At 43.7% G+C, this 26,702-nt stretch overlaps 1 protein-coding gene across 9 annotated transcripts in view; it reads right to left on the bottom strand.

Moving 5' to 3' along the window:
- LOC120408022 overlaps positions 1 to 26,702 on the bottom strand; it is a 159,925-nt gene that overhangs the window by 83,618 nt on the left and 49,605 nt on the right. For 6 of the 9 annotated variants that reach the window (XR_005600371.1, XM_039544496.1, XM_039544494.1 and 3 more), the window contains 3 exons: positions 24,643 to 24,882; positions 15,098 to 15,186; positions 10,580 to 10,688 (listed from right to left, as the gene is read on the bottom strand). Coding sequence is in view for 8 of the 9 variants with exons in the window: in XM_039544496.1 (XP_039400430.1) it covers positions 10,580 to 10,688; positions 15,098 to 15,186; positions 24,643 to 24,666 (222 nt within the window). In the remaining variant the exon portion in view is untranslated. Of the gene's footprint in view, positions 1 to 10,579; positions 10,689 to 15,097; positions 15,187 to 23,315; positions 23,416 to 24,642; positions 24,883 to 26,702 lie in introns of all 9 variants that reach the window. The other 3 variants (XM_039544499.1, XM_039544500.1, XM_039544501.1) reach the window with 3 other exon arrangements.

The raw sequence follows: 26,702 nt of genomic DNA, 5'->3' as shown, positions 1-26,702 counted from the left end.
TATTTGTTTTTTTAAACATTAAAGTCTTACTTTTAAATCAATTTTAGCAAAGCATTAAAGATAATATAATTTTCTGAATTTAAAGTCACTCAAATTGATCTTCACAGACATTCTATATTATTCTTGTATAGAACGAATGCCATGAATGTTATGAGTCTCTCTATTCAAACATTACAAGAGCCAATCATACTGAAATCTGTTGAAAGCACTTATCCCAACTCAGAAAAAAAATGCCATTTATATATGATGGAGTGGAATCAGAGTTCATATATATAAAATACATTGCTTTCTTACACTGTTTCTATTTAGGTCATAAACTGTTACTATATACTATTAGCAATGGAAAATTGAGCTGTATTTCTTCTTTAGCCAGTGAAGTACTGTTTATTTGGAAACAAAAAGTCATTCCAAAGCCATCATCTAAACTCTACTACATTCTCAATCATAGTAGCCACCCAGTGGAAAAATTTTGTAATGCTCATATATATTAAGGGTTTGGACTTCAGAGGTGCAGAGGACCCACAGTTTCCACCGATATCAGCTGTCCATGAATGCTCAGTACCACTGAAAATGAGACTCTAAAAACATTAGCATTTACTCTTTGAAAATAATCTTTATCTGAAATGTAAAATACGGCACCCAAGAACCAGAAATTCAAAAGATTTTATAAATTTTAAACTACATTTATAAAACAAAGCTTTCTAAAAAGAAAATAGAGACTAGCTCTCAACTTGAGTTTCTCTAACCTTTCAATGCAATTACTGAACAAAAAGTACTGTATAAAAATCACTAAAAGAATTAATAGAAAACATTTAAATGTAGGATTTAAATTTTATATATGTATTCAGTTATAAATGCCATCTAAAACATAAGTTTCAGTGGTAGCCATGTTAGTCTGTATCAGAAAAAAAAACAAGGAGTCCTTGTGGCACCTTAGAGACTAACAATTTTATTTGGGCATAAGCTTTCGTGGGCTAGAACCCACTTCATCAGATGCATGGAGTGGAAAATACAGGAGCAGGTATAAATACATGAAGGGATGTGGGTTGCTTTACCAAGTGTTAAACCTAGTCTGATGGTATCTAGTTTGAAAATTAATTCCAGTTCTGCAGCTTTACATTGGAGTCTGTTTTTAAGTTTTTTTTGTTGAAGAACAAAACGTTGAAGTAACAGAACGCCACTAGCCGTCACCTACAGCCCCCCAACTAAATATCCTGAAGGAGATCCCTCACTCTCACCAACCTTGGGAGACAGGCCAGTCCTTACAGACAGCTCCCCAACCTGAATCTGCTACAAACCCCCGTGCCAACTCTGTCCACATATCTATTCAAGGGACAGCATCATAGGACCTAACCACATCAGCCACACCATCAGGGGCTCGTTCACCTGCACATCTACCAATGTGATATATGCCATCATGTGCCAGCAATGCCCCTCTGCCATGTACATTGGCCAAACCAGACAGACAGTCTCTATGCAAAACAATAAATGGACACAAATCTGACATCAGGAATCATAACATTCAAAAACCAGTAGGAGAACACTTCAATCTCTCTGGTCACTCAATAACAGACCTGAAAGTGGCAATTCTTCAACAAAAAACCTTCAAAAACAGACTCCTACGTGAAGCTGCAGAACTGGAATTAATTTCCAAACTAGATAATATCAGATTAGGCCTGAATAAAGACTGGGAGTGGTGGGGTCATTACAAAACCTAAACTTAATTTCCCCAATACTCATTTCTTCCTAATGTTACTCACACCCTCTTGTCTGTAATGGGCTACTCTCTTACCACTTCAAAAGTTATTTCTCCTCCCTTGGTATCCTGCTGTTAATTGATTTTTCTTGTTAGATTGACTTAACACTTGGTAAAGCAACCCACATCCTTTCATGTATTTATACCTCCTCCTGTATCTTTTACTTCATACATCTGATGAAGTGGGTTCTAGCCCACGAAAGCTTACATCAAAGGCCTGGTCTACACTACGCGTTTATACCGAATTTAGCAGCGTTAAACCGATTTAACCCTGCACCCGTCCACACAACGAAGCCCTTTATATTGATATAAAGGGCTCTTAAAACCGATTTCTGTACTCCTCCCCGACGAGGGGAGTAGTGCTCAAATTGGTATTGCCATGTCGGATTAGGGTTAGTGTGGCCGCAATTCGATGGTATTGGCCTCCAGGTGGTATCCCACAGTGCACCATTGTGACCGCTCTGGAAAGCCATCTGAACTCGGATGCACTGGCCAGGTAGACAGGAAAAGCCCCGTGAACTTTTGAATTTCATTTCCTGTTTGGCCAGTGTGGAGAGCTCACCAGCACAGGTGACCACGCAGAGCTCATCAGCACAGGTAACAATGCAGTCTCCGGAGAATCGAAAAAGAGCTCCAGCATGGACTGCACGGGAGGTACTGGATCTGATCACTGTATGGGGAGAGGATTCCGTGCTAACAGAACTCCATTCCAAAAGACAAAATGAAAAAACATTTGAAAAAATTTCCAAGGCCATGATGCAGAGAGACCACACCAGGGACTCAGTACAGTGCCGTGTGAAAGTTAAGTTGCTCAGACAAGCCTACCAGAAAACCAAAGAAGCAAATGGAAGGTCTGGGGCAGGGCCGAAAACATGCCGCTTCTACGCTGAGCTGCATGCAATTCTAGGGGGGGTCCGTCACCACTACCCCACGCCTGTCCGTGGATTCTGAGGTGGGGGTAATCTCAGCCATGGCTGAGGATTCTGCGGATGGGGGAAGATGAGGAGGAGGAAGAGGAGGACGAGCTTGCAGAGAGCACACAGCACTCCGTTCTCCCCAACAGCCAGGAGCTTTTTCTCACCCTGACGGAATTACCCTCCCAGCCCTCCCAAGCCACTATCCCACACAATGAAGCCATGGAAGGGACCTCTGGTGAGTGTACCTTTGTAAATATAAAACATGGTTTAAAAGCAAGCGTTTTTTAATGACTAATTTGCCCTGAGGACTTGGGATGCATTCACGGCCAGTACAGTTACTGGAAAAGTCTGTTAACATGTCTGGGGATGGAGCGGAAATCCTCCAGGGACATCTCCATGAAGCTCTCCTGGAGGTACTCCAAAAGCCTTTGCAGAAGGTTTCTGGGCAGGGCAGCCTTATTCCGTCCTCCATGGTAGGACACTTGACCACGCCATGCATGTAGAAAGTAATCTGGTATCATTGCATGACAAAGCCTAGCTGCGTATCGTCCTGGTGTTTGCTGGCATTCAAGCAACATCCGTTCTTTATCTCACTGTGTTATCCTCAGGAGAGTGATATCGTTCATGGTAATCTGGTTGAAATTCAGGAATTTAATTAAGGGGACAGAGATGGCCATTCCGACTGGGAAGTTTACCTGTGGCTTAAAAGAAATCCTTCCCTGCAGGTAGCCAAGCAGGGGGAGGTGATTGGCGCTGAGCTTTTTCGCGTTTGACTAGCAGGGATCTTCCCTGCTACCAGCCATGCGGTGAGCGGGGCAGGGGGGTGTTTAGCAGTGATCTTCCATGATACCAGCCACGTGGTGGGGGGAGAGGTAAAGCGATCATCCCAGAGAATTGGATCAGGGGGTGGTTTCTGCTGCTGCACGTTAACAGGAAAGAAGCAGCACTCAATGGGCTTTGCTTGCTATTTGGGAAAGGAGGGCGCTGGATATATGAAGGCTGCAGAAGACGAAAGACAATGGCTTACCATGGCCGCATGCAAGCCGAATTCTGCTGCCCGGACCTGCGTCTGTGAGATCTCTAACACCAGAGCCGCAGGCACTCAATATTAAGATGCAAAATGCGACCTTGTAGTGAATTCACCTTACATAGCACATGTGATTAGTGTTGTTCACCGTGAAAGAATATAACCATTGTTCTGTAAAATGTATCTTTTTAAATACTTCTCTCCCTTTTTTCCCTCCCTCATGTAGCTGCAAATTTTTCAAGCCTCCCTACTCCGTCCCGAAGGCTATCTCAGATAAGGTGGCGGAAAAAAAAGACGCGAGACGAAACGTTCTCAGAAATCATGGAAGTGACCCGCAATGAAAGAGCTCATCTGAATGAGTGAAAGGACGTGGTATCAAAGTACAGGAAAGATGCCAGTGACCGTGGGGACAGGAGGGACGAACGTGAGGACAGGAGAGATGCTCGAGATGAGAGGTGGCGGCAGAAAGATCAGCGGTGGTGGGATGCAATGCTGGGGCTGCTGTGTGATCAAACAGACATGCTCTGGCGTCTGGTGGAGCTTCAGGGACGGCAGCAGGATCACAGAGTGCCACTGCAGCCCCTGTATAACCACCCTCCCCCCTCACCATGTTCCTTAGCCTCTTCACCCACCAGAAGACTAAGAACGCGTGGGGGGAGGCTCCGTGCACCCGCTCATTCCACCCCAGTGGACAGCCCAATCAAAAGGCTGTCATTATTATGAAATTTTTTTAGTGGCCTTTTCCTTCCCCCCTAACCTCCTCCCAAACCCCACCTGGGCTACCTTGTCAGTTCTCTCCCTCTTTTTATAATTAATTAATAAAGAATACATGATTTTTAAACGAGAGTGACTTTATTTCCTTAGAAAGCAAGCTGTGTTCAAAGGCGGGGGCTGGCTTACAGGGAATGAGTCAATCAAGGGGTGGTGGGTTTCATCAAGGAGAAACAAACGTAACAGTCACACCGTACCCTGGCCAGTGATGAAACTGGTTTTCAAAGCTTCTCTAATGCGTACCACTTCCTGGTGTGCTCTTCTAATCACCCTGGTGTCTGGCTGCGCATAATCAGCGGCCAGGTGATTTGCCTCAGCCTCCCACCCCGCCATAAAAGGTCTCCCCCTTACTCTCACAGAGATTGTGGAGCACACAGCAAGCAGCAATAACAATGGGGACATTGGTTTGGCTGAGGTCTGAGTGAGTCAGCAATGTGCGCCAGCGTGCCTTTAAACGGCCAAATGCACATTCTACCACCATTCTGCACTTGCTCAGCCTGTAGTTGAACAGCTCCTGACTACTGTCCAGGCTGCCTGTGTATGGCTTCATGAGCCATGGCATCAAGGGGTAGGCTGGGTCCCCCAGGATAACTACAGGCATTTCAACTGTTATTTTCTGGTCTGGGAAGTAATTCCCTTGCTGCAGCCGTTTAAACAGAGTATGTTCCTGAAGACGCGAGCATCATGAACCCTTCCCGGCCATCCCACGTGGATGTTAGTGAAATGTCCCTTGTGATCCACCAGTGCTTGCAGCACCATTGAAAAGTACCCCTTGCGGTTTATGTACTGGGTGCTCCGGTGCCAAGATACGGATATGGGTTCCATCTATCGCCCCACCACAGTTAGGGAATCCCATTGCAGCAAAGCCATCCACTATGACCTGCACATTTCCCAGAGTCACAACCTTTCATAGCAGCAGCTTAGTGATTGCTTTGGCTACTTGCATCACAGCAGCCCCCACAGTAGATTTGCCCACTCCAAATTGATTCCCGACTGACCGGTAGCTGTCTGGCATTGCAAGCTTCCAGAGGACTATTGCCACTCGCTTCTCAACTGTGAGGGCTGCTCCCATCTTGGTATTCTGGCATTTCAGGGCAGGGGAAAGCAAGTCACAAAGTTCCATGAAAGTGCCCTTATGCATGCAAAAGTTTTGCAGCCATTGGGAATCATCCCACACCTGCAACACTATACAGTCCCACCAGTCTGTGCTTGTTTCCCGGGCCCAAAATCAGAGTTCCATGGCTAGAACCTGCCCCATTACCAGCAGGATCTCCAACGCGCCAGGGCCCGCAGTTTGAGAGAATTCTGTGTCCATGTCCTCATCACTCTCGTCGCCGCTCTGCCATAGCCGCCTCCTCCTCGCCTGGCTTTGCAGGTCCCGGTTCAGCATAGACTGCACAAGAATGCGCGAGGTCTTTAAAACGTCCATGATTGCTGTCTTGAGCTCAGCAGGGTCCATGCTTGCCGTGGTATGGCGTCTGCACAGTTCACCCAGGAAAAAGGCACAAAACGGTTCTCTGCCGCTGCTTTCACGGAAGGAGGGGTGAGGCTGTACCCAGAAGCACTAGCGACAATGTTTTTTGTCCCATCAGGTACTCGGATCTCAACCCAGAATTCCAGTGGGCGGGAGAGACTGCGGGAACTATGGGATAGCTATGGGATAGCTACCCACAGTGCAACGCTCCGGAAATGGACGCTAGCCTCAGTACAGGGATGCACACCGCCGAATTACTGTGCTTAATGTGGCCGCATGCACTTTATACAATCTGTTTTAAAAAACTGGTTTCTGTAAAATCAGAATAATCCTGTAGCGCAGACGTACTCTAAAACAAAAAACCGAGACATCCTTGTGGCACCTTAGAGACTAACAAATTTATTTGGGCATAAGCTTTCGTGGGCTAGAAAGTGGTTTCTAGCCCATGAAAGCTTATGACCAAAATAAATTTGTTAGTCTGTAAGGTGCCAAAAGGACTCAGTTTTTTTGCTGATACAGACTAACACAGCTACCACTGAAATCTAAAACATAGGAATCCTAGCAAATTAGCATTATAGAAGAAAATGTCTTTGCAAACTTGGAGAGAGGAACAGACCTAAATGATCTTACTAGTACTAATGAAACTGACCTACATATAAAGGTAGATGGGGAATATGTCATATTGTGGGATCAAAGCTTCTGAGGTAACCCAATCCTTTAAACATAATCAAGGATAACATGTCTAAAGCTATTCCAGCAGCATAACCTTGACTCGGCCCTCCAAATATATATATAGTCTATATATAATATATATATAATGGGTTTGTAATATACTGTATTGATAAAATTCCAAATGGAGTAAGAATAAAAAAAATGGACAAAAAATTTTTGAAATACAACCATGTATTGCTTTAGTGCTTTCCGCCACTGTTCATGTCATTACTAGAAAGTAACAGTAAGAACACAAAATTTATTTTTTATCATCCAACTATCCATATCCAATTAATCCTGAGACTGGGATTTTTCCTCCTTTCAGTCTCTCTATTGTGATTTGGAGCACATCTTTGTACCATCTGCTAGGGTTTAAAATTGATTCAGGAAGAAAAATCTTCCCAGATTTGATTACTTTCAGAAGCTGTAAATGTAGATTATACATGAGTTGCATTTTTTGCATAAAGCTTTCTTTTGGGTAACAATGAACATTTTCTTCTCCAGAGGGAAAGGTCAGGTAGCTGGAGATGGATAGCTAAAGAATGAAAAATTTCTACTAAAAAGTAGAGATGGTCTAACTATTCATAGAAAAAACAATGTACACGGTAAATTCAGCCTCAATTTTGTTTGCAAATTATCCATGAGTTGACTCATTTTTACAAATTTGTTAGTCACAATTATTTGACAAGCCTTTAATGGGAACAAATTTCAATCTATAAATTGCTTGCAAACTATTTTTTTTAGTCTTTTCTGTATCTAAAGTAGATTCTGCTTAATAGCAACCTGCATGTTAACAACTTCCAGTTAATAGCAAACTATTGCCAAAAACAATCCCATCCCATTGACTTTAATGTTAATGGGATTTGGATATTTGCAATGGCATGTTGCTTATTAAGAACATTTTTTTGGAGAACAGCCCTAGCTGCAGGCAGGTTTGCAAGGCTGCAGCCACGGAAGGAAGAGCTGAGACGTGCCTTCTTGGCTGCAGCCCCACAAACCTGCTTGCTCACAAGGACTAGGAGGTAAGGGGCTGCAGGCTCCCTGCAGTCTTCAGGCTGCACCCTGTCAGAGGGTGGCACCCAGGGAAGAAAGCACTGGGATATGCTGAGCTCTGACCTCTGGAGAACACAGGGAGAAGTACTGTATACTTCTGTGAGCACTCACCACCCTGGCTCCCCACAGAAAGCCCCAGCATCCAGGCAGCAGCCCTCCTCTCTGCAGCTACTCTGCCCACAGGAAGGTTTGCAGGACTGCAACCAGGAAAGGCACATCTCAGCACTTCCATCCTGGCTACAGTCTCACAAACCTACCTTCTGTTCATTTGCAACTGCTGGACAAAAGCAAAATTTTGATAGCAATTAAGGGGTTGCTAATAAGCTGAATCTACTGTATTTGCCTTGTGTGATCATTAACCTAAGTTGTATGCTATGGTTCCTACTCCATAATTAGATGACTACAACTTCTGTTAAAGGCAGAGGGCTTGAATTATTCATTTGTGGCATGAAGGTTTGTGCTAACACATATTTGAGTATTCCAGCCGCCTTTTCTTCCAGTGAACATTTTTGCAAACAAACAAAACAAAGCCCTCATACTAATATTCATGGAAAGGAGGTGTTAAAGGGATCACAAATGCTAAAGTGAATTTGAACAAATAATCATAAATATCTTTTCCAGTATTTACCTAGCTCTATGGGAACAAATGTTTCCTTTCTTCATTTCATTTACATTCAACCCTCATCAGTCTGATATTTTACCAGATGTAATTAATCAATTAGGGAGGGATATGTTTAATGTATGGACTATATACAAATGTGCAGGTTTAGACTTAACAGATTCAGACTTATTATATTCCGTAACATCCTCCAGGCTCAGGAAGTCATGCTTATACTTGGATATCCAGTTATCCAATGAAATTATGTAAAGAGAACCATGTACTTAATTTAAAACATGTGGGCAGTCCTACTGAGAACAGTGAGAATACTCACATGCTTAAAATTAAGCATGTGCATAAATGTTTGCAATGTTTGGATATTTCTCAATCCACAAATGAAAGGTGATTTCTTGTATGCAATGTGCTGTGATGCTTAATATCTGTCTTGCTATGAATACTTTATACGTTTTGTTCTCCCTAACTGTTGGGTAAGATAGACTACAAGGAAGATTGTGTTTCCATTAACAATGCACACATGCCATTGCTCTTGGGTTGTCTACCAAATTCAATATCTTTGGCAATCTCTATAATGATTACACAAAGGTACACAAAAGAATTAGATAAGTTCATGCAGGATAGAGCCATCAATGGCTATTCAATTTATTCATAAATGATCTGGAGAAAGGGGTAAACAGTGAGGTGGCAAAGTTTGCAGATGATACTAAACTACTCAAGATAGTTAAGACCAAAGCAGATTGTGAAGAACTTCAAAAAGATCTCACAAAACTAAGTGATTGGGCAACAAAATGGCAAATGAAATTTAATGTGGATAAATGTAAAGTAATGCACATTGGAAAAAAATAACCCCAACTATACATACAACATGATGGGGGCTAATTTAGCTACAACGAGTCAGGAAAAAGATCTTGGCGTCATCGTGGATAGTTCTCTGAAGATGTCCACGCAGTGTGCAGAGGCGGTCAAAAAAGCAAACAGGATGTTCGGAATCATTAAAAAGGGGATAGAGAATAAGACTGAGAATATATTATTGCCCTTATATAAATCCATGGTACGCCCACATCTCGAATACTGTGTACAGATGTGGTCTCCTCACCTCAAAAAAGATATTCTAGCACTAGAAAAGGTTCAGAAAAGGGCAACTAAAATGATTAGGGGTTTAGAGAGGGTCCCCTACGAGGAAAGATTAAAGAGGCTAGGACTCTTCAGCTTGGAAAAGAGAAGACTAAGGGGGGACATGATAGAGGTATATAAAATCATGAGTGATGTTGAGAAAGTGGATAAGGAAAAGTTATTTACTTATTCCCATAATACAAGAACTAGGGGTCACCAAATGAAATTAATAGGCAGCAGGTTTAAAACAAAGAAAAGGAAGTTCTTCTTCACGCAGCGCACAGTCAACTTGTGGAACTCCTTACCTGAGGAGGTTGTGAAGGCTAGGACTATAACAATGTTTAAAAGGGGACTGGATAAATTCATGGTGGCTAAGTCCATAAATGGCTATTAGCCAGGATGGGTAAGAATGGTGTCCCTAGCCTCTGTTTGTCAGAGGATGGAGATGGATGGCAGGAGAGAGATCACTTGATCATTGCCTGTTAGGTTCACTCCCTCTGGGGCACCTGGCATTGGCCACTGTCGGTAGACAGATACTGGGCTAGATAGACCTTTGGTCTGACCCGGTACGGCCTCTCTTATGTTCTTATTAGCCAGGATGGGCCGGGATGGTGCCCCTAGCCTCTGTTTGCCAGAAGCTGGGAATGGGCGACAGGGGTGGATCACTTGATGATTACATGTTCTGTTCATTACCTGTGGGGCACCTGGCATTGGCCCCTGTGGGAAGACAGGATACTGGGCTAGATGGACCTTTGGTCTGACCCAGTATGGCCGTTCTTATGTTCATACATTATCTACCCTTTTGAAAGCAAAGCATCTTAACAAAAGTACCATTATTACTTGGTGATGTAAAGATACAAAACGAAAACCTCTGTTTGATTTCTGGAAGGGGAAATTAACTTTCTGCAGGGAAAAAAAAAAGAGAACTGTTTCCTTCCTACATCATCAAAATGTTGCTGGAAACTAGAAATCAACTCAGAAGGCAAGGAAATTTTTTGTGAATTTTTTTATTATGGCTATGAGTATTTAAAAGTGCAATCCAAATTATGATAACTACAAACAACCCACAACCTAAACTTTAAAACAATAAGTGAACAAAACAAGAGAAGTTAAAGTAAATCGTGATATAGTAACAACGTACTTGATGATTTCTTTGCAGTCTGTTTCTCAGGGCCTGACATAATTCAATCATTTGTATAAGTTCAGCTTGGGCAACTAGTACTTCAGAGAAATGGTTTTCAAAGTCAAACCTGTGTTTAAAAAAAATATGCATACATATATTTTCATATATATAGTAAAGCCATATTATGTACAGTTTCAGATTTGTACTAGAAGCAACACAAAACAATATTTGCAACCACAACTCATTTGGTAAAGATTCAGAAGGTAAGCATCTGAAAAGATCCATTTTTAAGTTTTGAAGAAATCAATGGTTTTTTTTTTCTAGATGGGTTATGTCAATGCAGATTTTGTAGACACTAAAGCAAGCCCCTTTATAAATCAGAGATGCATTTATATTTAGACATACTAGGCAGATCAACTAAATACAGATTTTAAAAGTATGTTTGGAAAGCACAGTTTAGGCTAGATAACAATCAGGGCCGCTGATGGGGGAGGATAAAAATGGCAGCTTCCCCAGGGCCCGGTGATTTAAAAGGGCCGGGGGCTCCCAGCTGCTACCATTGCTACTACCACAGCAACAGATGGAGCCCCAGTCCCTTTTAAATCTCCGCCAGAGCCCTGGGCAACATGGGCCAGGCAGCGCAGATGAGCTGACTGTCGGAGGCTGACCCCAGCTCCACCACTTCCACCTGAGGCCTCGCCCCTTCTGGGGGTCCAGAGCCAAGCCCCCACACCGATAAGTCTTCTATGTTATGTTCACCCCTGACTATACTGCTATACTCTTAAACAAACAATAAGAGTATAGCAGTAGGAAACACCTGACTAGGATAGCGATGGTGACTGTGAAATGCTCAGCTACATGACAGGCTACAAAAAGGCATAATAATAATGGGAGATTTCAACTATCTTCATACTGAGTAGGAGTGTGTCATGTTAGGAAGGGATGCAGAGAAAAAAATTCTAGACACCATGAATGACTGCTTCTTGGAGCAGCTTGTACTGGAACCCACAAGGCAAGAGGTAATTCTAGATGTAGTCTTAAGTGGAACACAGGATCTGGTTTAAGAGGTGAATATAGCTGAATTGCTCAATAATAGCGATCATAATGTAATTAAATTTAACAGCCTTGTGGGGGGAAAAATGCCAAAGAAACCCACCACAGCAGCATTTAACTTCATAAAGGGAACTACAAAATATGAGAAAGCTAAATAAATGGCAATTAAAAGGAACAGTCACAAGGGTGAAATGCCTGAAAACGGCATGGAGACTCTTTAAAAACACTGTAACAGAAGCTCAAACTAAATGTATGCCCCAAATTAAAAAAAAAAAAAAGGAAAACCAAAAAATGCCACCAGCATAGTAAAAGAGGAAGTTAGAGGCAAAAAGGCATCCTTTAGAAATTGGAAATCAAATCCTAATGAGGAAAATAGAAAGGAGCATAAACTCTGGCAAGTTAAATGCAAAAATACAATATGGCAGGGCAAGACAGAATTTCAAGAACCTACCTAAAGACAAAAAACCTAACAGCATTTTTTTTAAAAATAGACCAGAAGCAAGAGGCCTGCAAAGCACTCACTGGGGCATCTGGACAATTGAGGTGCTAAAAGAGCACTCAAAGAATACAAGGTCATTGCTGAGAAGCTAAATGAATTCTTTGCATTGGTCTTCACTGTAGAAGATGTGGGGAAGATTCCCACACCAAAGTCATTCTTTTAGGTGACAAATCTGAGGAACTGTCCCAGATTGGGGTGTCAATAGAGAAGTTTTTGGAACAAACTGATAATTTAAACAGTAATAAGTCACCAGATGGTACTCATCCAAGAGAGCTGAGGGAACTCAAGTATGAAATTGCAGAACTACTAACTATGGAAGGAATATTATCACTGAAATCAGACTCTGTACCAGATGACTGGAGGGTAGCTAACAATGTCAATTTTTTTTAAAAAGCCCTATAGGCAACCCTGGCAATTACAGGCCGGTAAGCCTAACTTCAGTTCCAGGCAAATTGTTTGAAACTATAGTAAAAAACAGAATTATCAGACACACATAAACATGATATGTTGGGGACGAGACAACACGGCTTTTAGAAAGGGAAACCATGTCTTACCAATCTATTAGAATTCTTTGAGGGAGTCAACAAGCATGTGGACAAGGATGATCCAGTGGATAAAACATATTTGGACTTTCAGAAAGCCTTTGACAAGGGCCCTCACCAAAGGCTCTTAAGCAAATTAGGCAGCCCTGGGATAAGAGGGAAAGTTCTCATGGATCAGTAACTGGTTAAAAGATAGGAAACAAAGGGTAGCAAAAATGGTCAGTTTTCACAACGGAGTGAGGAAATTAGTGAGGTTCCCTGGATTTGTAATGGGACCAGTTGTGTTCAACATATTCATAAATGATCTGGAAAAGGAGATGAGGTGGCAAAATCTGCAGATTATATGAAATTATTCAGGATATTAAATCCAAAATTGACTGCAAAGAATTACAAAGAGATCTCACAAAACTGAGTGACTGGGCAAAACAATGGCAGATGAAATTCAATGTTGGTAAGTGCAAAGTAATGCATATTGGAAAACATAGTCCGAACTATACAAACAAAATGGAGTCTAAATTAGCTGTTACCGCTCAAGAAAGAGATCTTGGACTCATTGTGGACAGTTCTCTGAAAACATCAGCTCATTGTGCAGCAGCAGTTAAAAAAGCTAACAGAACATTAGGAACCATTAGGAAAGGGATAGGTAATAAAACAGCAAATATCATATGCCCACACCTTGAATATTGCAGTTCTGGTCGCCCCACCTCAAAAAGGGTGTATTAGAACTGGAAAAGGTGCAGAGAAAAGCAATGAAAATTATTAGGCATATAGAACAGCTTCCATATAGGAGAGATTAAAAAGACTAGGGCTGTTCATCTTAGAAAAGAGACGACTAAGGGCGGATATGATAGAGGTCTATAAAATCATGAATAGTGTGGAGAAAGTGAATAGGGAAGTGCTATTTACCCCTTCACATAAAACAAGAACTTAACCCAGTTAAATTAATAGTCAGCAGGCTTTAAACAAACAAACAAAAAAAGTACTTCTCCCATAACACACAGTCACCCTGTGGAATTAATTGTCAAGGGATGTTGTGAAGGCCAAAAGTATAACTGGATTCAAAAAAGAATTAGATGAATTCACAGAGGATTGGTCCATCAATGGCTATTAATCAGGGATGCAACCCCATGTTCATGGTGTCCCTAAACCTCATGCCACAAGCTGGGGATGGATCACTGGAATTTGCCCTGTTCTGTTCATCCCCTTGGAATTATCTGACACTGGCCACTGTCAGAAGGCAGGATACTAGACTAGATGGACCATTGGTCTGACCCAGTATGGCCGTTCTTATTTCTATAAAGTAGAAGGAAGAGATGGATTTCAAAACATGGTAGGAAAGTCTTTAATATTTTCTGATGAATTATCTCTGCTCTGGAATGCATTCCCTCTAGTCCAACAGTATCAAATTTAGATTACATTTTGGTTGTACTGTGAAGCTCAGCCTATTTATTCAGGATTTTTTGTTTGTTTGTTTGTTTTTTGAGGGTATGGCCAAATGGAGAAGGTTTTTCTTGTGGTGGGGAATGAGAGAGAGAAATGTGTGTAAGGGTTAATATCCATATTTGTCAAGTCAGGTATATTTTTACATGTATTTTTTAAAATAGTTATGTAAGTGCACCCTGAGGTTTCAAATGGTACACGACAAAAGTTATAGGAACAAATACATACCTGACAGACCAGATTACAAAGGGGGCTAAATTTGCCCTCTATTTGTGCCCCCGTGGCTATTGTGTGCACTCTCTTTTGTGTACTATAGCCTTCAAGTGCAAATGAAGTCTGTATATGTCAAATCTATAATTTCTAAAAATTATACCATGCAAACACATATGTGAAAGACATCATCTACAAAAAGCTGCATGTAGAAAAGGAGAGACCACATTCTAAAAATTTGACTCAGAATGTCAACTTATTTCGACTTGAGTAAGGCATTGAATATTGTTCCACAGCCCCTCCCCATAGTTAGTGAAATGCAGATTGAGCATAAGATGAATATGCAACTGACTACACAGAAAATATTTTTTTTAAATAAGAGCAACTACTGATTAGTTGTCAAGTTCAGAAGAAGAATCAAGTGAGATCCCAAAGGACTCTGTTTTATGCCCAAGACCATTCTATTTTTTTTTTTATAACAAATTCTTGTAGGATAAAAAGCAAATGGGGAGAGCAAATACTATAGAAAATAAAGTTTAATCTTCAAAGTCTAGACAGATAATTCCCACTATTCTAATTTACCTAGGGCATAAATCCACTCAGAATAAAGCCATGCTGCGCATATTAGTAAGAGTAAAAGGTGACATTTACACCTGCGTAGAGGGCCCACACAAGCCCCTATGCCATATTTAAAACCCTTAACATTAGACTTACAGTGTCCACCCAGGGCATTAGGGCAAATTTCGTCAAAGAAAATGGCAAAACATACATATGTTTTCTCTGTTTCCTTACCTGAGTTTCTCAGTCAGAGACTCTAAAGAATTCTTTAACTCCAGCATAAGGACTGCTCGAGAACTTAATCCTTCTGTAAGTAGGACCACCTATTGGAAAATAATTCATAACATTATTTCTAAATGCATATGGAGAGTGTTTATTTTTTCTTCTGCAAATACATTTTATGAAGCATTCCACTCAGATGTTACTTATCTTGCTGCTTATTATCCTTATAATCTGTCATTTCCCCCCTCAAGAACTATTTTATTTTTATGCGTTTCATTCATTCATTCATTCAGTAGTTTTATCTCATCTAATAAATTAGAGAGCTCAGTTATCATGGAAATATAGTACATGAACAAGTAAAACGAAGTACAGAAAAAGTAATACGAGTGCTTTAAGCGGTTAGTTTTGTTTATTGCAAACAACCTTTAAAAAGACAAATTCATCACTGGTTTTATAAGTCTGTCACCATGAATCTTCCTAAAAATTATAGATAATCAATATATTTTAGAGAAAATCCCTGTCCCCCTCTCACCCATCCATTCCACCAGACAGTGGGCATCAAATTCTCTAACTCAAATTTTTGTTTTAGTTCCATTTCAAACATCTGGCATCGTCATCCCACCTACAACCAGAACTGGCCAAAAATATTTTGGCCGAATTTGACTTGAATTCGCAGACTTGTTTCGGACCCCAAATTTTTCAGGGGTTGGGACTAAGATACCGAGCAGCGTTGGTGTGCATGGCCCCCCTTATCAGTGCTGAGTTTGCAATGGCACCCATGGCACCATGGAGCTGGGCCCAGGCTCAGAAGGGGACCCGGCCTGCTCTGCTTGCCCTGTGCTCTGAGACCCCACCAGCCACTGGTTTCCCCACCCCCATCCACCACTTGGTCCTCTCTACCTGCCTGCCAGCCGACCGAGGGCTCCTCTCCAGCCCCAGGCCTCACCCGCTGGCTTCTCTCTGCCTCCTGACCAGATGCCAGTGCACCTCTGGCTCTGGGCAGTCTCCGCTTCCCACCACCTATGGGGCACCACCTGTCTCCCTGGAGCTGAGCCGCCTTGGACTGATGCAGAAGCCTGGCCAGTCTTGGCCAGTTGGGGGGGAGGAACAGTGTGGGGGGCTTGGGTGGGCCCTTCCAGGCAAGTGGGTCCTGAGAGAACCTGGGGCAGAAAGGCCCTGGCCTGGCTGATTGCGCCACTCCCGAGGGGCCGGAGTGATCCCCACCCCAGGATGTTGGCGGCTCAGCCCGGCAGACACAGTCGCCTCCCACAGGGCCAGTAGGCAGGGCATGGGGGAGTGGGTCTCTGGGGGGCCTGGGTGGGGGTGCTGGGCTGTGAGGGGTGAGGAAGATCTCTGTGTCTTGGGGCACTAGAGAGTGGGGGTTCTGTGTAGGGTGCTGGTCAGTTGTGGTGTTGTGCAAGACACTGTGCATTTGTGACAAGGTCTGAGGGGGGTGCTGGGCATAGTGGGTCTGGGGGGGCTTTGGCCATAGGGAATTGGGGGGGGTTCCAGTGTTGGGCGGGGGGCTGTGTGGCATGACATGGGCCCACCCCCAAACGGGAAAGGGCACACTGGCAGCACATGGCCAGGGGGGCCATTGTGCATCTGGCAACTATCTGTTTGTAAATAATGCCCTCGCACTGGGCTGGGCGGAACGGGGCCGTCCCTGCCGTGCCATGCCCCATCTCCCCTGCCTGGCCCCTCACTCCAGGGACTGAACCCCCTGCGCCATGCTTCACTGCCCCCATAGGGGCCCACAAATATGTTTGGCGCTGGGCCCACAAAAGGTTAATCCAGCCCTGCCCCTTATATCTTGAACCCAGTGATTAGGGCACTCACCAGGAATGACGAAGATCCAGGTTCAACTTCCCCCTTTTCCTGATATGGAAAAAAGGTTTGAACTTGGGTCTCCCACATTTTAGGAGAGTACCCTAGCCTATGGGATATTCTGGAGCAGGTTTCCTTCAATTTCTCCAGCTGAAACTGTAACCATTTTTTATAAAAAAGAAATTGATAATCACTTCAAGCAGGGACTTGAACATTGGTCTCCTACATTCTAGGTAAGTGCCCTAACCACCAGGTTTGTCTGTCCCTCTTCCCCTCATGCCAGGACTATTCTTTGTCATTATGAATGACTGAATTACAGCTTCCCCAGCAGTGCCACCTAGAAGAGACTGTAGGTTCAGTGGATGTTCCTCATCCATTCCCAATACTCCCTTTCAAGTGGACTTTTCTGAAGTTGTGGCAGAGTCAACCACTGCAATATACAGGGCAGACGCCCCTATGCCACACTTTTCATGTTCAGTGTTACTGTGTGGGTTCCAGGTGCAAGCACTCCACAACGTAATAAATTGTAATAAAAATACAAAATCTGACCATATCAAAATGCTAGGAAAGTAATTCAGAATAGAATTTCCTACAATATGGACCAGAATCATTTGTGTATGAGACAGAGATTTTCTCAGGAGTTGGCCCAAGACTGTGGAATGAATTCCCCCAGGAACCAAAACCTCACCATTTTCCACTCTAAGTGAAAGGTGCATGTCTAGGACCTTGCAATCTGTAAGATAAACATATAGCCAATGTGTGTGTGTATGCGCACCTGTATACGTGCACGCGCGCGTGTGTGTAAATTCCAAAACAAAACACTGCATAAACTTCTTCCCTTGGGAATCAGATGAGAGAACAAATATTTGTGACAGATATTATTATTCATTATTTGTATTACAGCACTGCCTAAGAGGGGGACCAGGACTCCATTGTGCTAAGTGCTGTACAAACACAGAAAAATGTTAGCCATACTGCTCAATGCACTACTGGAAGGCTCTCAGATGCCAGAGTGATGAACATGGTGTAAGAACCTATACAGGACATGAATTGCCATATACAAAAATTCAACATAAATATCACTGTTTGTAGCTATTCTTGGTTCTCATACATGCTCAACTAGGACTTGGTAGGTAACTGAAATGCTAAGGAGTAAAATTTTCAGTGATAGAATTTAGACATCAGGTGCCATTAATGTTAATGCATCTAAATCCCTGTGCATCGTGCTAAAAATTTACATCTCACTGTTCAGTTATCCTTCTCATCCACTTACAAGGCCCTTTTATGTATGTTACAAATACAGCTTCGTAGCCTTAAGCTCTCAATTCCTTTTCTCTTGGTGAAGACATATTGAAAAGGCTTTAAAACTTTTCACATTTATGTAAGGTGTAGAAAAGAACAGTTACCTGTTCTGTAACTGGCGTTCGAGATGTGTTGCACATGTCTATTCCACAGTAGGTGTGTGTGCTCGCCACATGCACTAGTGCCGAAAGTTTTTCTCTTAGCAATATCCCCCCACCCTCGGTTCCTTCTTGCCAGACAACTCCGACAGAGGGGAAAGAGGGTGGGGTGTGGAATAGACATGAGCAACACATCTCAAAGAACGTCAGTTACGGAACAGGTAACTGTCCTTTCTTCTTCACGTTCCCTGGGTCTGCACATTCCCTGTGTGGGCTCCCCAGATGAAGTCTGAAGCATCGGACGCCAGGTCTATGGACAGGCTGGCATCCCGAAAGGCAACTCCTTGCAGCATATCACTCGGGCAAGACCGTCATTGAAGGGAAGCCAGTATCGGGAACGGCACCATGAGCACCTTGTCTAGGCCGTCCCGAGCCTGAGAGAATTGGGAGGCTAGCCAGATCTGGAGGGGCCTCGTTCGGAGTCTGGCATGGCAGACCATGTATGTACATGCTGCCATGTGCCCCAGAATTCGAAGGCATGCCCTCGCCGTGGTCACCGGGAAAGCCATAACTGAGGCGATGAGATCCCTTCGGGTCTCGAATCTGTCCAAGGGGAGAGAGGCTGTGGCCCTCAAGGAGTCCAGCAGGGCCCCAATTAATTCTATGTGCTGAATGGGAACTAATGTTGATTTGGTCTCATTCACCACTAGGCCGAGACCAGCGCATGTCCATAGGATCAGCTCCACGTGGGTCTTTACCTTGGAGCGGGACTCCCCCTTGAGGACCCAGTCATCCAGGTAAGGAAAGATCTGTACCCCCTCCTGCCTGAGATAGGCCGCTACCACAGCCATACATTTCATAAAGACCCTGGGTGCCGTGGATAGGCCAAATGGAAGGACCGCAAACTGGTAGTGGTCCATCCCCACCAGAAAGCCGTGGAAAAGCCTGTGCCCCTCAAAAATATGGATGTGCAAATACGTGTCCCGAAGGTCCAGGGCTGCGTATCTGTGCCCCATGTCCAGGGAGGGGATAATGGAGGCCAGGGACACCATGCGGAACTTGGAACGGATTAGAAACCGGTTTAGGTCCTACAGGTCCACGATGGGCCTGAGGCCGCCTTTGGCCTTCAGGATCAAGAAGTACCGGGAGTAAAACCCTTTGCCCTGGAATTCTACGGGTACCCTTTCCACCGCCCCCAGGTGCAGTAGCCAGTCCACCTCCTGCCCCAGGAGGTGGACATGCTCCGTGTCCCCCGGGGCCACCATGGAGGGAGGGTGATTTGGCGGGTGTGAGGTGAACTGCAACATGTAGCCCTTGGAAATGGTACTGAGGACCCACTGATCCGATGTTATGCAGGACCACACCCTGTGGAAGGCAGACAATCAGTTGCAGAACACAAACTTCATTAAACAGGGGGTCTCCCTGGCAACAGGCCCGGGACCCCCTGCAAATAGTCAAAACCGCCTCTTTTCCCTGCCTCTTGCCCTTGGAAGGCCCAGGCTGTGGGGCAGAGCGGAACTGCCACTGAGACCAGCGTTTCTGGTCTCTGGGTCTTTTATATGGGGGCTCATATCTGCTCCTCAAAGGCTGAGCCGCCGGGAAGCAATTGGACCTTGTCCTTAGCTGGAGGAATGTACAGGCCCCAGGTCTGCAAGGTAGTGCAGGAATCCTTCATCCCATGCAGCCTGACATCCGTCTGGTCTGCAAAGAGCGCCTTCCCATCGAACGGGAGGTCCTGCACCAGGGATTGGGCCTCCGTCGACAGTCCCAACAACAGGAGCCACAATGCCCTGCACATGGAAATCACGGAAGCCATTGAGTGGGCTGCAGTGTCAGCTGCATCCGACGCCGCTTGAGCTGCCGCTGCCCCCTCTTCCACTAGCGCCTTGAAGTCCTTCCTATCCCAATCCGGGAGGAGGGGCTCGAACTTAGGCAGAGACTCCCAAAGGTTAAAGTCATACCTGCTCAGTAAGGCCTGGTGGTTGGCTACCCGACGCTGGAAACTCGCAGAGGAATAACGCTTTCTCCCAAAGGAGTCCAGCCACCTGGCATCCTTATTTTTGGGGGTGGACACGAGCTGGCCCTGTCTCTCCCTGTGGTTTACTCATTCCACCATGAGCGAGTTGGGTGCTGGGTGGGAATAGAGGTATTCATGGTCCTTGGCCCCCTCTCCGCCTTCTTGGGGTTTGCCACAGGGTGTTGGAGATGTTGGTGATACCCTGGTGCAGGGGCAGGGCCACATGGCCTGGTGCCGAGGGAGACAGGACGTTGAAGAGGGAATCGGAGGCTGGATGCCACCTGCTTTAGCAGGTCTTGGTGTGTCTTGAAGTCCTCCTGTGGGACTGATGTCGGAGGTGCTGTTATGGTGTTGTCCGGTGCCAGAGAGAGGGCCCGCACAGAGCCAAGAGCCTCAGTCGGTGCCAGGGCATCGAGCCCCAGATCAGAGTCCGGGTGTGGGTCCGCCGACTCGTGACCCGCCGACTTGTCCCGTAGGTGGCCGGACGAGGCCAATAGCGCCTGAGACGCTCCGGCGACCGAATGAGCCCTTGTCCGCGCTGGCATCAGTGGCGACGGTGCCCACTAGCACCACTGTCCTTGCCATGGGGCCTCTTGCCATTGACCCGGCTGAGAGCCCGATGGCACCTGAACAGCGTGAACCAAGGTTTGGTGACTGGGTACCGAAGCCGAGGTCGCCGACGAACGCTCGGTGCCCCGGGAGTAGTAGGAACGGTGCCTGTGACGTCGTCTCCCTCAGGACCTGGGCCTCAACGTCGAGGAACGGTACTCACCTGAAGAACTACTTCGTTACCCATGACAGCGACGCAAGGTCCGGTGCTCTGGTGCCGAGGCACCCTGGGGGGAGTCTCAAGCGCAACGTCTAGCTGATCGGGAGCTGGAACAGGAATGACGTCGTCTATCCCGTCGAGAGTAGCTGTGGTACCCACGCTGCGCCGGGGAGCGCTCCCGGTGCCTCTCTTGGTGCCTACAGTCACTGGCAGGCAACATCGAGGGTCCCCGCAACTCCCATCCCGACGGCGACCCAGATGGCCTGGCCGGCGTCGAGAGTGGGCGGGAGCTGCAAGACGAGCAGCCACTGTGCGCCAACCGGTGTGGGGAGCGATCCTCAGAGTGGGAACTGCGGGTGGCTGGAGAGGTCTGGTGGGCACCCAATGAAGGCTTGCCACAAGACCTGGGGACCGTGCCTGGCTGCGTGCTCGGGACTGGCAGGCTCATAATGTCTTTTGCAGCCTGCATTGCCTCCAGTGGGGGGCATCTGTACCGGTGGGGATGCATGGGCCGACGGTGCCAGGCTGCTCCGCTCCACACGAGTTGGAGGCCTTGAGCCCGGGGGGGACCGAGGGCTGCCCAACGTGGGACCACCCTCCCCCTTTTCCTTAACACTGTGCCACTGCGAGGCAAGGCCCTTCCCTTGCTTTTTGGAGGGAGAGCGGCGCTAACTGGTCTAAGGGGCCTCGCTACGCACCGATGACATGACGGCCGGCGCCGAGTCGGATTGGCATGCCAGCGTTGGGGCCAGCGCCGACTCCATCAGGAAAGCTCGATGTCTAATGTCTCTCTCCTTAGTCCTTGGCTTGAACGACCTGTAGATCTTACAACGGTCGCTGATGTGAGTTTCACCCAGGCAGCGGAGACACTCAGCGTGTGGGTCACTCCTAGGCATAAAACAGTGACAGGAGTTGCACGACTTGAAGCCTGGGACACGGGGCATGCCCCGAGCCCACTCTAACAATTGAAGAAACGATCCATGAACAGTACCACTAAGGTCGAGAAGAAAAGGCTGCAGCAGAGCTGGAGCACAAAGTTCCAACTACCTTCACTGGTGGCAAGAAGGAACTGAGGGTGGGGGGAGCCTGTAGCTCCCCTCATAACGTGATGTACAGGTGCCACTCCAGGGGTTGTTGCGGTGCTCCCCCCAGTACGGATACTGCTAAGGGAAAAACTTCCAGCAGCAGTGCATGCGGCAAGCACGCACACCTACTGTGGAATACACGTGAGCAATCACTCGAAGCTGTCAGATAGCTTGAGCTCAACATTCAGCTTCTTAAAGCATGTTTCACTCTGAAATATTAAGTAAAAATGGCATATTCTTGTTCAATGTGTTATATGTTTCGTATATCTGGCTTATTTTAGTGATAAAAATAAAAGTTTTTATTCTTCAGCTCTGTGTAGCTCAAAAGCTTGTCTCTTTCACCAACAGAAGTTGGTCCAATAAAAGATCTGACCTCACACAACTTGTCTTACTAATATCCTGGAACCAACATGGCTATAACACTGCAAACTAGATATGTATATATCCAATTAGAAATTGGGACTACTTTACTTATAAAACTTTTGTTCATTTGTTCAATATTTTGGAGGCCTACAGAACAACATTTTCTTGGGGGTTTTGCAGATTAATTGAAATCCTAAGAAAAATCTCAGGAAAATTCCAAATTCATCAGCTTCAAACAGCTTTTTCTGAATGATAGAGCAGCAGTAGTCAGTGGGAGTTCTGCTATTACCAGTGAAAAAAGAACAGCCAGATAACAGACAGGCAACACTATACCTCCTTAGTGTTAATGGATTGCTGCCAGGTATGAAGGAAGAACTGCCCTTCCTATAAATCTATAGAGAGTCAAGGTGGGTGAGGTAATATTTTTACAGGACCAACTTTTATTGGTGAGAGAGAAGATTTCAATGCACATTTGAAAGCTTGTCTCTCTCACTAACAGAAGTTGGTCCAAAAGAAGATAGTGCCTCACTCACCTTGTCTCTCTAATATCCTGGGACCGACACCGCTACAACTACACTGCATACTATAAGTCTATAATCATGGCGTTCTTTCCAGACTTCTGCTACAAGTGTGAACCACAATGCTGGGGATCTACTATTGTACACCTACCTTTGAACAAAAATACTATTTCCACATTCAAGCAAACAGTTTCAGAAAAAAAAAATTGAAATACAAACTAGTTCTCATTTCCTATGTGTCACATTATTACCTGCCTCTCCAGCTACATTACTTGTGCCTTCAAAAGACTGACACGTCTTTCATCAAAACATTCACTCTTCCCTTCTTCTATAAGCTGTTCATATTGACTTCTAGGAAACAAAATATTACACTACATATTATGAAGCCAACTATAATAAAAAATCCCACAAGATGACCTTCAACTAAAACATTTTGATGTAATTCTAGAAATTATTCTGAAGCACAAATCACACTTTCAGCCTCAATTTGCAAAACTGCACATACAGTCAGGAAATGTAAGGTAAAGGGTGAACGAATGTTCATGGTTTGGGCTGCTGTGCCCCTGACATGAAACTGTATGGCCCATATTATTACTCCCTTATAATGCACCTATCCACCAATCAAACTGAGACAGAGGTCTGGACTGAATTCCCTGGGCAGTGTCCCCTGACTCCTTTAATTCTTTTTTGTAGTAGGACTCGGCACTGTTAAGGGTTATCTGCTCAGTGTCTCCCCTTCTGTATCCCTTTTTTGAACCTGTGATCTCACTCCTATTATTGTTTTTTTCATTATTTGTCCCATTGTTTAGGTGAGAGAGAGAGAGAGTGAGTGGCCATCCTTCTGTTGTGGGCTGACCATGTTTTTTTTCTTTGGGACGGCGCCCTCGCCCACCCCAGCCTCTGCAAAAAAAAAAGGATCAAATAGGCCAGGATAGAGACCTGAAAGAAATCTAACTGGAAATACAATGCCCTTTTATGTACTAACATATTATGAAATAATGTAAAAATGTAAATACGTAAAAATATAAAAGTGAAAAAACACATTTCTAAAGAAACATTTCATTTTGAAACAAATTTGAATTTTTTCTTAAACAAAATTTTCTAAAATGAAAACATTTTCATTGTGGAAATACTTGTTTTCATGGGAAATTTCATTAAAATCAATAAGATGTTGCCAAAAAAATCTGTTTAATTGAAATGCAATTTTCTAGTAAAAAAATTAAGAAAATTTTCCAACCAGCTCTAATTAGGAATCAGCTATTATGAGGCATCCTCCTGTCCCTTTAAACTGGGAAGCAAACACAAGTAGTTCTTCAGATACATACTCTCATTTTATCTGAAATAGCACATGTGATTTTGAAGTTACAACTCTGTTTTTCCTCTTAAATGAGCATGCACAGTGACTACACACTCGTCTTTAATTCTGCATTTAGATCAGTGTTAATGTCCCCTGCTAGAATTTTAAACCACTTGGAAGAGAGATTAAATCAGAATCAATAATGTAACTGACTCTGAAATAAATATTATATACATATATACACACACACAAAAAGATATAGATATAGATTAAAACTTTACCTTATATAAGTTATTAGTTAACATGTAAATGGCTGCTTTCTTTAGAGACAGAAAAGCAGGGGGAGGGGAGTTTCAGTTGTAAATTTCTTGCTTGTTCTCTCTCTTTTTTTTTCTTCTCACCCCGAAATAGGAATGTGAGCTCCTTCTTGTAGCCATTTACTACTACCCATAAACTATTGAATATTGATACCTTAAGTCTTCTAGTTCATGCTTTAATTTAGTATTTTCCTCCTGAAGTTTCTGGAACCAAAACAAAAAGAGTTTATAAATACAAATAATACATCAAAAATAAAATTTGATCTTTAAAATATACAGAAACCTTTTATTATTTAATAACTAACTATAAGTTTTTCAAGTAATATCCACCATATAAGAAATATAAACATCCAACTGATGCAGTATTTTAGATTAAATAATTGTAACTAACAAAAGACCATTTTAGATTATTTGAAATCCTACATTCTTTGCCTTAAAACCAGGGTGGGGAGAGGATTATAATAATAATAATATTTGCATTTGAAAATATTTTCATCCAAAAATATTTGTTCGTTGTTTTCCAATCTGCATTTCCCCTAAGAACCAATCATTTCAAATTATTGGATGGCATTATTTAAAAATAAATGGGGCTAAATGTTCATAATATGCATTACTCACAAAAACCTGCATATATGCATACAAACAGGCAGAAGGATAGTAAAGTCCATAACTATTCAAACAAGTTAATTAGTCTGCATGTACAAGCATAGAGTTTTGCAGATACTTTGTATACTTCTTTTAAATCTTGACCCAATGAGCCACAAACATTTTTTTAAAACTTAGGTGCCATGTAGGACATGTGAAATAAAATCTTAACTATCTTGGCTTTTATGCTTAAAATAATAATATTAATATTGATACACATAATCAGACTGGAAACTATGCTTATTTCTACAGCACTTGTTGCCAGGGCAACTAGACATTTCCAATATAGAGATTAAAACAAAAATTAAAAACACAAGAGAAACAAGATAAATGCATATTGCATTATGCCCTGAAGATTGCTAGACCTAGGCTCTAATGAATTTCCAAGGGGAGAGAATTGCAAAGGTCACAGTGGTTAACTGAGAAAGCTTGTTTATTACTATTCTAGTTTAAAAACCATGTATATCATTAATTTACATAGTTTTTACAAAACAGAGCAAACATTCATACCCCCAAAAAATTATAGTCTAATTAAGGCAAACATAAGGGCAATAGTTCTGAGGAGGAAGGGTGTGAGGATTATTTGCGATGAGAAGAAGGGAGAAGCAACTAAGCTAAGAAAAACTGGTGGAATGGTAAATAATGATGGGTACAGGACAGTTACATAGAATGACCTGCATCGAACAAAACATTCATTTTAACACAGCCAAATAGAAAGTCATATATCTAAAAACAAAGAATGTGGGTCACACAAAATGTGTCCTGCAATGCAATGACAATGAGAAAGACTTAACGGTCATGGAAGGAAACCCACTTGATCATGAGTTCCCAGTAGCTAATAGGGCTAATGTAATCCTTGAATGTATAAGCAGGTGAATATCAAGCAGGAACAGGGATGTTGTATTACCTCTATCTATGGCCTTAGCAAGACCATTACTTGAATATTGTGTCCAGTTCTGGTGTACATACTGCAAAAAGGATGTTGAAAAACTGAAAAGGGTTCAGAAACATGCTACAAGAACCATCTGTGGTCTAGAAAATATGTCTAAGGGTGAGATACTTAAGCAGTTCAAGCTTTTTATTTTCTCCAAGAAAACATTAGGAGGTGACGATCATAGTCTGCATGTCCCTACATGGGGAAGAAATATCTGATAGTAGGACTCTCTAATTTAGCAGATAAAGGCAGAATAAGATTTGAGAGCTGAAGCTAGACAAATTCAGACTACAAATAAGGCACAAATTCTTAACAGTGAGGGTAACTAAACATTATCATCACTTACCTAGGGATATGGAGGATTAGGGTTACCATACGTCCAGGTTTTCCTGGACATGACCTCTTTTTTGGTCCTCTTTGCTGGTAGCAGCACTGCTTTCAGAGT

This window comes from Mauremys reevesii, linkage group 6 (genome assembly GCF_016161935.1).
Source record: "Mauremys reevesii isolate NIE-2019 linkage group 6, ASM1616193v1, whole genome shotgun sequence".
Classification (NCBI taxonomy): domain Eukaryota; kingdom Metazoa; phylum Chordata; order Testudines; family Geoemydidae; genus Mauremys; species Mauremys reevesii.
The sequence above is the reverse complement of the archived record's forward strand: the minus strand, read 5'-3'. Positions and strand labels throughout refer to the sequence as shown.